The 12,695-nt window shown below is 52.8% G+C and overlaps 5 protein-coding genes and 1 non-coding gene across 6 annotated transcripts; 3 read left to right on the forward strand and 3 right to left on the reverse strand.

The window, feature by feature from the left end:
• Nucleotides 1-25: 25 nt before the first annotated feature.
• BO97DRAFT_440807 (uncharacterized protein) lies at nucleotides 26-2,256 on the forward strand (the record flags this gene model as incomplete). Its single annotated transcript, XM_025698113.1, has 9 exons — nucleotides 26-230; nucleotides 287-326; nucleotides 396-875; nucleotides 923-1,047; nucleotides 1,098-1,292; nucleotides 1,347-1,585; nucleotides 1,663-1,719; nucleotides 1,796-1,879; nucleotides 1,966-2,256. The coding sequence occupies 9 exons, from the start codon at nucleotides 26-28 to the stop codon at nucleotides 2,254-2,256; spliced, it is 1,716 nt and encodes a 571-aa protein (XP_025554548.1).
• A 381-nt stretch (nucleotides 2,257-2,637) lies between these two features.
• Nucleotides 2,638-4,121, reverse strand: BO97DRAFT_468330 (putative MFS transporter; the record flags this gene model as incomplete). Its single annotated transcript, XM_025699731.1, has 4 exons — nucleotides 3,809-4,121; nucleotides 3,526-3,759; nucleotides 2,935-3,426; nucleotides 2,638-2,877 (listed from the first exon to the last, which is right to left on the reverse strand). The coding sequence occupies exons 1-4, from the start codon at nucleotides 3,995-3,997 to the stop codon at nucleotides 2,638-2,640; spliced, it is 1,155 nt and encodes a 384-aa protein (XP_025554549.1). The 5' UTR covers nucleotides 3,998-4,121.
• Nucleotides 4,122-6,028: 1,907 nt separating this feature from the next.
• BO97DRAFT_440809 (OSBP family protein) lies at nucleotides 6,029-8,037 on the forward strand. The gene is made up of 4 exons (XM_025698114.1): nucleotides 6,029-6,249; nucleotides 6,375-6,700; nucleotides 6,751-6,805; nucleotides 6,870-8,037. Exons 1-4 carry the CDS (start codon nucleotides 6,181-6,183, stop codon nucleotides 7,662-7,664), a joined length of 1,245 nt encoding a protein of 414 aa, XP_025554550.1. The 5' UTR covers nucleotides 6,029-6,180; the 3' UTR covers nucleotides 7,665-8,037.
• Nucleotides 8,038-8,197: 160 nt separating this feature from the next.
• On the reverse strand, nucleotides 8,198-9,252 carry BO97DRAFT_384506 (RTA1 domain-containing protein; the record flags this gene model as incomplete). The annotated part of the gene is made up of 2 exons (XM_025693428.1): nucleotides 9,031-9,252; nucleotides 8,198-8,928 (listed from the first exon to the last, which is right to left on the reverse strand). Exons 1-2 carry the CDS (start codon nucleotides 9,200-9,202, stop codon nucleotides 8,198-8,200), a joined length of 903 nt encoding a protein of 300 aa, XP_025554551.1. The 5' UTR covers nucleotides 9,203-9,252.
• A 389-nt stretch (nucleotides 9,253-9,641) lies between these two features.
• BO97DRAFT_362916 (Zn(II)2Cys6 transcription factor domain-containing protein) lies at nucleotides 9,642-11,198 on the forward strand. The gene is made up of 2 exons (XM_025692478.1): nucleotides 9,642-9,964; nucleotides 10,018-11,198. Exons 1-2 carry the CDS (start codon nucleotides 9,890-9,892, stop codon nucleotides 11,128-11,130), a joined length of 1,188 nt encoding a protein of 395 aa, XP_025554552.1. The 5' UTR covers nucleotides 9,642-9,889; the 3' UTR covers nucleotides 11,131-11,198.
• Nucleotides 11,199-11,430: 232 nt separating this feature from the next.
• On the reverse strand, nucleotides 11,431-11,501 carry BO97DRAFT_t62. Its single transcript has one exon. It is a non-coding gene; the product is annotated as a tRNA-His (tRNA).
• Between the last annotated feature and the right edge of the window lie 1,194 nt (nucleotides 11,502-12,695).

Raw genomic sequence — 12,695 nt, forward strand, 5'->3', positions numbered from 1 at the left:
GCGTCGAATCGATCCACAAGACTCCATGATAGACCACAGAAACGATACCAGCGCAGATCGCGATCACAGCTCCAACAATAAGCACATTGACCACGAGACAACACTTTTATCCCAAGAGCAATCATTTGGTGGTCTAGGAGGAACTGAGCATCTCTCCAAAGCGGAGAACGTCCCCAATCAGCCCGCAACGACCCGCAGAGAGCTCTGGTCCTACTATCTGTACTACAATGGTAAACACGCCTCATCGCTGTGCGCAGTAGATCATTACTGACCAGTTCTAAACTAGGCGACAATGGGGTGGGTCCGGGCTCTTATACTCAGACACTGTATGTCTACTTCATCTTACAAAACCTTTCAATTTCTCGTATCATGAGTTAATCCCATGCCTTCACCAGCTTTCAATGGGCGTTGAACGGCGCTGGCTGGCAACCAGACACCAATCCACGCAAAGCATGTACAGACAATTCGCCGTGTGTAGTTCCATGGGCTGGAGGTACTCGCTCCGTCTCCTCTGTTGTTCTGATCGCCAATGGGCTGAGCTTCACATTCATGACGGTGACATTCGTCTGGCTCGGAAGTGCAGCTGATTACGGCTCCTTCGGACGCTGGTTGCTGCTGGTATTGACCGTGATCTGCTGGGCTATGCAATACAGCATGATGTCAGTTCGACATCCCAGCCAATGGCCTACAGCAATGGGTCTTTACGTGATTTCGTACGTTGCGTATGGTGCAACACTAGTCTTTTATGCAGCTGTATTTCCCAGGCTCGCGCGCCATATGCCGCATGTTCGAAAAGCCCGCGAGGATTTGAAGGAAGGAAAGCTCAGCCAGCAGGAGTACGATGCTGTTGAGTCGTTGGAACGGAACCATATCAGGTACGAACGCCTTTCTTATCGTGGAGATGACACCTAATAGCTCGTAGCAATGTTTCGACAGCACACAGCAACATCGGATACTTGGCAGTGCTGGTCCTGAATCTAAGCGTGCTTTTGCCACTTCGGGACAACTCTTTCTCGAATAATCTTGCGCTCTGCTTGACGAACTCATGTCGGTCCCCCATCCCATCGGGTCTGGGAAACGAATGCTAACCAAGATAGATTGGGTGATTCTAGGAATCTGGTGGTTTATCTTCCAGCAGAAACGACCCGGACCCAGGGTTCCCGAGGGGTCAAGCTACGCGACCATTGGATTCAAGCAGATTTGGCTCGCCTTGCGTAAGGTCCGGGCTTTACCCCAAACCTTCCTCTACTTCGTGGCGTACTTCCTTCTCGCAGACGGGCTCAACACCACCGGTAGGCGGATCGTACTCTGGTATACTCCTCTTTTTGCTGAAGTACGGTTCTCAGGGACTCTCGTATCGATCATCCAGAACGATTTCGTCGCATTCTCCTTCCTCCAAGTCACATACCTAGGCATAACCCAAGCAGCATGCTCAATCGCTTCCACTTTCGGCTTCTGGTACATCCAAAACTACTTCCAGATCCGCACAAAGCGCATGTTCCTCATCACGAACTTCTTTACCGTGCTCATTCCATTTTGGGGAATGTTGGGCTTGTGGACTAAGCGCATCGGATATCACCACCGGGTATGTTACCGACCCCTTTCGCACTGAAACCCCTACCCTAGACTTCAAGGTTCCTAACAAGACTCCCTGCGCTTCAGTGGGAGTTCTATCTCTACAACGTCATCTTCGGTCTCTTCCAAGCTCCATATTACGCCGTAAGCATTTGCCTTCCCCTTCTACATTTCTCTAATGGCAACACCAAAGTTAACCCGACTAACCGAGTATGCACAGTACGCCCAAACAATGATCAGCGAGCTCATGCCCCCAGGCTACGACAACATGTTCTTCGCTCTCTTCGGAATTACGAACCGCGCGGTGAGTGCACATCCACATCCCCTTTCCTAGCAGTAATGGCCCTTCTCCAAAGCCGACACGTCACTGAGAACCCTATGGCAAAACAGTCCTCTATCATCGGCCCGAACGTCGTGCAGGCGATTATCAATGATACGCGGAATAACTGGATGGGATTCCCGTTTCTGTTTGCGATCTGTGCGGCGGCGATGGTGGCTATTATGTTTGTGGATGTGGAGAAGGGGAGGGAGGATGGGAGGCGGTTCATGGAGGAGCATGCTGTTGCTTCGGCTTCGAGTGCGGGGGGTGGAGGTAGGGTGGGAACAGGCACGACGGTTAAGGGGCCTGTGATTATTAGTACGGAGGAGGGAGAGGGGAGTGGAGTGTCGAGGGGGGGGTAGGTTTATCATGCTGGGCTTTGAGGTTGTGGGGGTGGCGGTGCTTGGTATCTCCTACTACCGCATATACATGTGTGCGATACTATTACCTACCTCGGCAACCAAAGATCCAGCAAGTGTGTCGTGTATCATGAAAGAGTCACCAAGCGGGAAGTGTTTATTCGAATATTGCCATCAAACCGTCCTTCCCAGCTCATCGGATTAGATCGTATCCAGGCAACTCAATCAGAACACCAAGCCCATGCACATACGCCACAAATACATCATCATCAGTATATAATATTACACACCATCACCACCACCACCACCACCACAATAGTCAAAGTCAAGCCTTCTCCCTCCGACAATCTACCGCCTCCCTCCACCGCACCCCGAACAAAGCAGTCAACCAAACCGCACCCGCAGCACCAATCTAAACCAACCCAACCCCAACACCTGAATCACCGGCATCGCCACGCCCGCCCCCAACGCCGCAAACCCATACCGAAACGCATAATTAGCGGCAACAACCTCGGCGCTACGGCCATGTTCCTGCATCACATCCAGACAGTAGGCATTCAAGCCAGGGAAGCAGCAGATCTGCGCGACGCCTTGCACGAACATAAGCACGACCGGCGGCGGGATCTCTCCTACCCCGGCCGCGACGGTCCACCCGTACACCAGCACTCAGATCGGGCTAACCATCGCCAGGAACGGCAGGCATGCGCGGAGCCAGTCCTCCGGGATGCGCTCCCCGCCCCCGCGAAGGATGTAGTGCTGCGCTATGCGGTCTGTGTACCGCCCGCTGAAGAATGTGCCGGTCAGGTAGCCTAGTCCTGGTGGGAGGTGGAGGAGGCTTGCTTCGATGGTGCTGGTTAGATGGAAGCGCGGGTTGAGGGTGTGGTCCATTGGGGTTAGGAGGGCGTATTCGTTCCAGACGAGTGCGCCGGCTGCGAGGCCTGTGCTGAGGATGTTCGGGTAGCTGATTATCAGGTTGAGGATGCGGATCGGGGAGGTTTGCTGCCAGAGTTCTTGGGCTTGGGTGCGGAGCGGTAGGTCGCGGTGGATTCGGGAGGTTTTGTGCGCGATGGTTTCGGGCAGGAGGAGCGTGGCGATCAGGATGGTTGCTAGGAGGCTGAGGGCCGAGAGGAGGTAGAAGATTGTGCGCCAGGGGCGGAAGGTTAGGATTATGCCCTGTTTATTTGAAGAGGGGTTTAGTTGGTGGTGTTGGTGGTTGTCTTGGGCGATGTAGATGGGCTGGAGGTCAGTATAAGGAGAGCGGGTGTCACTCACCCCGAGAAAAGGGCCCAGAGCCGGGCCGGTTAGACTCCCTGATAGCACCCAGCCTAGTGCTGATGCACGGGTTGTAGGCTCGTACATGTCGCTGACGATGGCGTTGCCAATGACCAGAAAGGCAGTGCCTTGTAAGGCGGCACAGCCTCGGAATATAAAGTAGGATACAAGATTCGGTGCCAGACCGGAGGCAATGGTGAACGCGAAGAAGAGGATTGAGCTTGCGATCAGAAGCTGCAGTCGTCAGCATAGGTCAATCCAAATCAAATTGACTATCGCTCACAGGTCGATGGCCCCATACTTGGCTTGCGGGGCCCCACAGACGGGCAGAGACTCCCATACACCCCAAGTAGAGGGGGTTGCTGGCGTATATAGTGTCCTGGGTTGTGTTGAATGTTTGGGCGAGGTCCGGGACTGCGGTCAGAATGGCTGTGGATGAGATCGGGGCCAGGAAAGCACGGTAGGAGGGCATGATAACAATGATGATTCGCCGGGTAGGTGAAAGATGAAGTTGATCTCCGACATGGGGTTCGCCGTTATCTTCTCAGCTCCAGCCAACGCAGTGTGTGAATTGCAACTTTAGGCCTGCACGAGAGTATGGGACGACTTGTGTGCAATCCACGCTCTGATGTCGACCTCTGGGAACGCTGACACTCATAAAGATCGACCTCTAAGGACAACGGATCGAACGAACCTTTGTCAGACATCTTACTGTTGCGCAAGACAGGTGGAAGGAGCGGTAGGTGCAACAAAGCATGCGAGGAAGTTTTGTTAAAGAATTGATGCTGCGAATATGCAGTCTTTGAACGAGTGGGTTGATATTGAAGGGGAAGCCAGCAGTACAGATGCTCAGTACTTCATAATGAGAGAAAGTGTAGAGCTCCCAAGCGCTTTCGTATATCAAGAATTGGCATGATCTACCACGAGCCTACGATGATGAAGGAGTCACGGGCTTTAAGAGGATCCTAGAAATTAAAAGTGGCAATCCTTGTTACTTCGCTAAGAGCCGTTGCAGGAAGCATCCCTCCAGCCCTTAGAGGGACCGTTGTGGCATTTTCGGGACGAATGGGCCATACCATTGGGTCAAATGACCCTAAGCAGCGCATAGAGCCGAATATCTCCCTCTTGGGAAACCGTCAGAGGAAATCTGCTTGAATTAGAACGTGTTCCGGACCCGGAAAGAAACTTGGGTGGTTGCAAAGCCAATGACAAGTGGTTGGTGGCCGTCTAACAAATATAACTTCGGGATCGGGATCGGGATCTATAGCGGCTTTAGCAGGACCGGCAGGATCATGATCGACACATAGGCTTTTCAGGAAGAGAACCCTGAATCGTTCCAGGATATGGATTATGATATACCGCATTATTTGGGTGGCACCGCATATGAAGGGACCCGTAGCGAGACAGTTCACGAGGGGGGTAATTCATCGTGTAGTGGGTAGGGGAGTTCTTAGGAGGAGCATCAGAAAGCATTTCCTCACGAGGGCCTTCGGTCCTGACGATCATCTCCACTCCATCAGCACCTAGTCTCAAAATAGTTGGTGGTGATGGTAGCGTAGATTTTTTCGGAGATTGGGAGGAGAAGCCCCCCAACTGTCGATCTTATCCGCGCATCAGGATCGATCTTCTCTTCATCGGTCAAAGCATTGTTGATGGAGGTGGAAAGATACCATGATCGTCTGTGTCATTCTCTCAAGCTTTCCAGAACTTGATATGTTTGTCCAAGCTCTGGTTTTCCTGGTATTGCCATGATCCAAGTGCGTTCCTGGAAAAGGAAGGCGAAGGTCTACTTACGGGGTATTTAATCTTCAGTTCTACTGGTATGGTCTCTAGTGCTTCCTTTAAGGTTTTGCCGCCGGGCCCGGGGGTGTTCGTTTATCAGCATTCCGTTTTCGGTCGGACCCAACCATGCACTCAAATGAATGATTCAAGCTTGTAGTATCAAATTTCTGGAAATCAGATCTGGCGGTAGCGAAATGCCCCAGGGCTGTTACACAACCTGGCGGAAAAGGTCCGGATACAGCCGTCTTCGGTCAGTCGCCAAGGGCATCTGTAATGATAGCCCTTATGACATAGTTGCTTCTATTGGCTTCGTCGACCTCCCCTCCGATCTTCCTCTTTCTGCTCCCTTTTTGCGTGGCTTCGTAAGTGGCTAACATCGGTTAAATGTATACGACCGAATGGCGGGGATCTTAGACATTGCACTTCTCCGCAACGAAGCATAAAAGTGTCGAAGCGGGGTGGAAAGAGAGCCGCCAGTAGGAAAAGAATAATCTATAAGAGTTCAGCCACCAAAGATCGCATGGTAGGTGACGCCCAGTGGCCATATCTTTTCACCAGATCCAATGTTGTGAGAGGCGAAGGAAGAAATCAGCGAAAAGGTCCAAGCCACCCCAGATGACGTCGAACCGACTAACCCCTGAATCGAGTTTAGCGGATGGTCACAATCTCCCCGTCCGCCTTTCCCAATCTCTCCCTTCTCCTCCCCTCCATGACATCTTCTTTCTACTACTGCTTTTCCCAACTTTCTCTTCCCCTCTCCCCCGCCTATTACTACTTTCTTGGCTACGTTTCCCCAAGTCCTTATATATCCACTAGTCATCCTGGTGGTCTTTCCCTTTCATCCGCAATTAATTTCTTCCCTTCGTCTGAAAAATGAGCTCCAAGGATCCACATAGCGGCGTTCCCGCCTCGAGCAAGGGCTCGTGGACAAGTTTCCTCAAGGTATGGAGACATCAGGCAGAAATTCAATATTCCCGTCGCGTACCACTTCATGACCTCGGTCTTCTTAATCAAGACAGTACAACAATTAGTAGCGAACGTTCTAACCATTTATTTCCCGACTATAGTCTATCGCTTCCTTCAACGGCGACCTTTCCTCCTTGACTGCCCCCCCTTTCATCCTCTCCTCCACCTCCTTGACTGAATATTCCGCCTACTGGGCAGAGCACCCTGCGCTCTTTGTGGCTCCCGCCAAAGAAGTCGACCCCGAGAAGAGAGCATTGGCTGTCCTGAAATGGTTCCTCAGCACCCTCCACCAACAGTACTGCAGCCGCAGCGAGAAGCTCGGTAGCGAGAAGAAGCCTTTGAACCCCTTCCTTGGAGAGCTCTTCCTGGGCAAGTGGGACTCCGATGCAGAGGTGGGCGAGACGAGCCTGATCAGTGAGCAGGTCAGGTATGTGGTCATACCTTTTATCTCCGCCGAGCTATATTGACCATCCGCAGCCACCACCCCCCTGCCACTGCGTACGCTATCCGGAACGAGAAGCACGGTGTCGAAGTAAGTTACTGAACACACTCCACAGGTCTATTCATAGCCAGCGAGTCCTAACCAGCGTTATCAGCTTCAAGGATACAACGCCCAGAAGGCGTCCTTCTCCAGCACCATCCAGATCAAGCAGATCGGCCACGCTCTCCTGACTCTCACTCCCCCGGGAGCTGACAAGAATGATGCCGCCCAGCAGGAGAAATACTTCATCACTCTCCCCGCCCTGCACATCGAATCCTTGATCTACGGAACGCCATTCGTCGAGCTCGAGAAGACGACCCGCATCGCCAGCAGCACCGGTTACATCGCCAAGATCGACTACTCCGGCAAGGGTTGGTTGAGCGGCAAGAAGAACACCTTCAGCGCCATCCTGTACAAGGAGAGTGAGGGCGAGAAGAAGCCCCTGTACACCGTCGATGGTCAATGGTCGGACTCTTTCGTCATCAAGGACTCCAGAAAGCACGAGGTGGACAGATTCTCTGTCAAGGATACCCAGACCACTCCTTTGACCCTGGCACCACTCGATCAGCAAGACCTCTACGAGAGCCGGCGGGCCTGGCGGGACGTGGCGGCGGGCATCGAGCGGAGCGACATGGACGCCGTGTCTGTGGCCAAGTCTAAGATCGAGAATGCCCAGCGTGAGCTGCGCAAGGTCGAAAAGTCGGAGGATCGTGAATGGGAGCGTCGTTTCTTCAAGCGTGTCAACGAGAGCGACGACGAAGCGTTCCAGCAGCTTGGCCCCAAGCTTGGCATTACCTCCCTGGAGAGCGACAAGACGGGCGGTGTCTGGCGGTTCGACGCGGCCAAGGCGGCGGACGCCAAGCCCCCTTACCACGCAACTGGGGGCGAGGGCCTGGGTGTCTCTGCATGAACAGGACACCGGTTGCGAGGGTAGTGGCTAGTTCTCCCTCGGTCTGCAAGGTCGGATAGAGTGGTGGAACTAGCAGGGACGACTGCCATCATAGATTGCGTTCTCTTTCACTTTTCTCGTTCAGGAGGTTTGGGTATCTGTATATAGAATAGCAGCGAGAACTGGATAGTTCCTAGATCACCCCGGCGGACTACTTTTCTGCTTGGGGTTCGTGAGTCAAGTCGACCGCGTGAAGGATAAGTCCTTGTCGGGAAAAAAGGATTAATCCTGGCATCCAGTTGGTCACGGTGGTCGGGCGATTATTATTATTATTATTGGTTCTGTTTTGTTTAAACCGTCAGTGAACAATGCAGGCAAACATCATCATGAAACCAGTCAATTCTCCTCGTGACGTGAGTAAAGCTCTATTCTCATCAGACCGGTAATTCTAGGAATGCATATAAAACAAACCCATAACGCCTGAACGCAACAATGAAATGTATATCATCACATCAAGAGAAAACCACGTCCCGCACTGGGCCATATATACTAGACTATACTATCCGTTCCTCCTCCATCTCAACCTCATACGCTTCTTTCTCCTCCACCAACTTCCCGGGGAACCCCACTGCCCAAATGACCATAACCGACCACATCAACACACTATCAAAGACATACAACGTCCACTCATGGGTGAGGATATACCCATGCAACCCCATAGCATACTCGATAACCCGAAAGATCGACCGAACGAGGATCAGCGCGCTGATCGCATAGAGCATATACATGAGCTTATCGAGGGGACGGCCGTACTGGCCGAGCCGCGGCATTGTACCCTCGGCTTGGGTCTGGGCCTGAGCCTGGCGATTCCCGATACTCCGTCGGTGAAACACAACCGCCACGACGATGAAGAACGAGAACATGACGACCTGGATCATCAGCCCGACCACCGTGATCGCCTTGGAGGTCGTCTGGCCCGTCGCGCGCACCATCAGGCCCACGCCGCTGCCCTGCACGATAAACGAGAGGATATCGCTGGCTACGAATAGCTTGGTTAGGTATTTCGGTGGGATGAGCGCTGCGGGTTTGTTTGCGTGGTTGGTGTCGCCTGGTGGTGTTGGCGTCGTCAGGGACAGGCTGCGGATGATTCGGCCGAGCGTCATGTAGACCGTTGCTGCGAAGAGGACGGGACCCAGTAGGATGAGCACGCTTTGGATCGCGTACAGGCCTACCGAGGCCGTGTTGAAGTAGTTTAGGATTCGGATTATGTAGCCTACTACTTCGACTATTTGGATTTCTGATGTTAGTGTTGGGTTTGTTTTGGGGAGTTTGGTTTGTTGGTCTCGTGGGGGGGTGTATAGTGGGTTGGGGAACTCGGTGGACTTACAGATTCCACCGATGCTGAAGGAGATATTGTACCATGCTCGCGTTTGGAAGAGCTTGAAGGAGAGGTAGCTGGTTACCAGCCCGAAGAGGACGGCGAAGATGGCTGCGGCCGGGATGGACGGGAGGTATGTCCACAGGTAATAGCCTCCTTCTAGAGGCTTGAGTTGGGCCATTTGGAGTGTGGTTCGTGGTTGTACGCACACCACTGGGCGGACTGGCTGATTGACTACCTATACTACTAAGTAGTAGCAGTTTGCTAGGTTGGTGTGGTCACGGACTGAAATTGATAGACTAGGTTTGTTCGACAGCTTCTGTCTCTGCTGTCTGGCCATGATGAGTCTATATAGGGGGCGTGGACCCCTCCCCTCAAAAGCATTGCTGTTAGTCTGGCACACGTGGAAATTTTTGAGGGCTATATACGCGTATAGAGAGGATTTGATAGATGGAGTGGTTCTCCAACTCAGCCATTGAGGAGTCGGTTTCGTTGCCGAGTATATTCCCCGATCGGGCTTAGAGGGCTGAGCCGTCTGTGCATACGCGTACCCCTCAATTAGGCAGGTCCCTGGTTTCGAGGTCTGTTCCACTTCAAGGTTTCTTTCCCGTGCACACATGCATCTACTCTGAAATGAATTCTCCCCTCCACTTATCCTTGGTCTCGGATTATCTGGCTCAATAAAAATAGACGCCTGCGTCCTTATAGGTTGGAATTCGTTGCTGCCTGAGCCTCAATCGTTTAAGCTTATCGGCAGACGGTCTCCCGATGCGGTAGTTGACCGTTGTTGGCCCACACTTTCCCATACATCCCAATCATTACAATACAGACGAGCCCTGGTCTGGAGGATGTGAATTGCGCCGGAATCATGACAGTTATGCCGCGGAGGACGCACCGAAAATCGCGCAATGGCTGTCTCGAGTGTAAAAGACGTCATATCAAAGTGAGGTTCCGACGTACAGCGATTGTAGCGCAGCCTGCTAACGATGCACCTAGTGCGACGAGAAACACCCGCTCTGCGGCAACTGTCGCAGCTCGGAACGTGTCTGTGAATACGCGGACCGCTTCAGGAGCAGCACGACCAGATCAGAACGAAGCACCGTCTCGACTCCGACAAACGCTGGACCCAGCCCCAGTGTTCCGTCGCCGCCGCAGGCCCCGGTCGAGCCTGCGAAATCGGTTGCAACGTGCTCCGAATACCAGCCTTTCAATATGGTCCACGCCGAGCTCCTCTTCAACCTCACAACAGAGACCATCCCCTCCCTCAGCGACGGCCGAACCCACTGGATGCTGAACCCCGACCTCATGCGCGTCGGGATGCTGACCCCCTACCTTCTGAACGAATTGCTAGCGATCAGCGCTCTGCACTACAGCATCGTCCGGCCTGCGGAGCGCGAGTGCTACCGCCGCCACGCCGCCCAGCTGCAGACTCACGCCCTGGAAATCTTCAGTCAAGAGCGCCGGGACATCACCCAGGAGACCTGCGTCCCGCTGTTCCTGTTCTCGTCGGTCTTGGGGTTGCACATGCTCTGCGACACGATCATCTACCGTGAGGAGAATAGCTTCGATGGCTTTCTCGACCAATTCGTACACTATCTCAAACTGCACCGGGGCGTACGGGCCGTCACCTCAGAGTCGTGGGAGGCGCTGCGGGGATCCATATTGCAGCCAATGCTCCAGTATGGGCAGGACATGTTCCGTTGGGATGAGGAACTGGGGCCGGAGTGTCGGAAGATCATGGATTTGATCGAAGCGGCTCGGCTGGGCGAGCAAACCACGTCGGTTTATCGGCAGGCGGTGCGTGCGTTGCAGATCTCAATGCATGCGACGGGTGTAACCGGTGGCGGTTCGAAGGTGAAGTATGTCGGAGGCATCACCGGGTGGCCCGTCATAGTGGATGTGGAGTACATCGAGACTCTGGAGCTGCGCCGACCGGAGGCACTGGTGATTCTGGCATGCTACGGCGTCGTTCTGCATCAGGCGAGGCACATGTGGGCTTTTGGCGATGGAGGTCGGTTCTTGATCGAGGTTATCGCGAAGCATTTGGGTCCGCAGTGGGAGGGGTGGCTGGAGTGGCCTACTCGGGTGCTGAGGGAGACACAGCGATGAGGCAGTGAGGTAGAGCGGTATTGTATATTCATAATGGTTCTAGCGGTGAGTTTGTTGTCTATCCATATAAACATACCCCTTCTGTGCATCGCGCTTTCTGTAAGGGTCACTGCAATCGGGCGGCGCCTGATTCGACAATCTGCCGAGCAACAGCCTAGTCGCAGGTCGCAGGTGAAGAGACTAAGCTTAATCTTGAGCTATAGCGAGGTGGTTATTAGAGAATTAGAAAAAAAAAAAAAATCGAAATGATTTGCTCACCTGTAAAGGTGATGCAAAAAATGTCCCAAAAAAAAAAGAAAGTGGCGCTGCCCGGAATCGAACCGGGGCTGGCACGGCCACAACGTGACGTCATACCACTAGACCACAGCACCTGTTGTTGTGGTATGCAGCTCAACTTAAAGTTTTATATACCAATAATACAATATCCCATATTCTCGGCTTTCTGGTGCTGCAGAGTATGGGCAGGTATGTGCAGTGGTGAGTACATGTTGCTGGATTTACTTACTTGACGGTTTATTGCCTCTCCTCACGTATGAAGCGATCGAAATAGATTCTGATGGGATTAGACGTGGTATATGGGGAAATTGCTAGGTTGCTTTGTGTACCATTGGATTTCAGGGTTCAACTATATATTTTGCGTATGGAGGCACTCAGTGCGGGCATGCAATTGAGTAGTGTGCCAACGAGGCTTGTATCATTGTAGTACACCACCACCATATAGCCCGGACATAATCCACGACGGTGTACGGAATAACCAGGCATCAACTGTCCATCCACCACAACCCCCTCCAACCTGACCCCAAAGCACACACCCTGACCAAAACGTACACCCAGACACGGAAACGGAGTCGAGTACCGCACCACACAGGATAATGGTAAACCCATAAACCCATATCCCAAACGCCACAACAGCCCAAGATGCAGCCGTCCTATCCTCCACCAAAGAGCCACGAGAAGAGGTTTAATATGTCCACACTGTATGTTACAGTACCCGCTTGGCACAACGCCATCCATCTGTTGTACATCCGCTGCCTCGGATTTAGAATAGCTCGCGTAACGACCCTAACAGACAGCAGCAGGCGATTAGTGGAAGGAAGCAAGCACAGCCAACTAGACGGCCTGAAAAAGCCACACACACATGCCATGTTATTCTTGACCTGTTGACCATTCGTGGTCCGAGGACCGCATTGATTCAAATCGTTAACGTGCTCATCCACCACGCTGCCTGATATATCACGGGAAACTAGGCTTGCGCTACAGAGATAGATTCTTTAATAGTGAAAGGTAGGTGTGCTCGTGGCTCATCGTGCTGCAGAGGTAGGTAGGTCAGGATATGGAAGGGACGGCACCTGCCACTGCAAATCAAGCCTATTAGCCCAGGATTTCGAAAAAGTTGAGCTCGGGGAGATAGAAACATGCAAGGATACATCACCACCGATATAGGAGAAGGCTACTGATCGTGAGACTTGCCTTACTTGACAGGAACCTAGAACTGGGATGTCGTCAGATGTTCAGTCTCGGGTCGCAGTCGCAGGCTTGAAGGCAGTCTCGTTCTGAATGTGATA

This window comes from Aspergillus homomorphus (genome assembly GCF_003184865.1).
Source record: "Aspergillus homomorphus CBS 101889 unplaced genomic scaffold BO97scaffold_5, whole genome shotgun sequence".
NCBI classification, from domain to species: domain Eukaryota; kingdom Fungi; phylum Ascomycota; class Eurotiomycetes; order Eurotiales; family Aspergillaceae; genus Aspergillus; species Aspergillus homomorphus.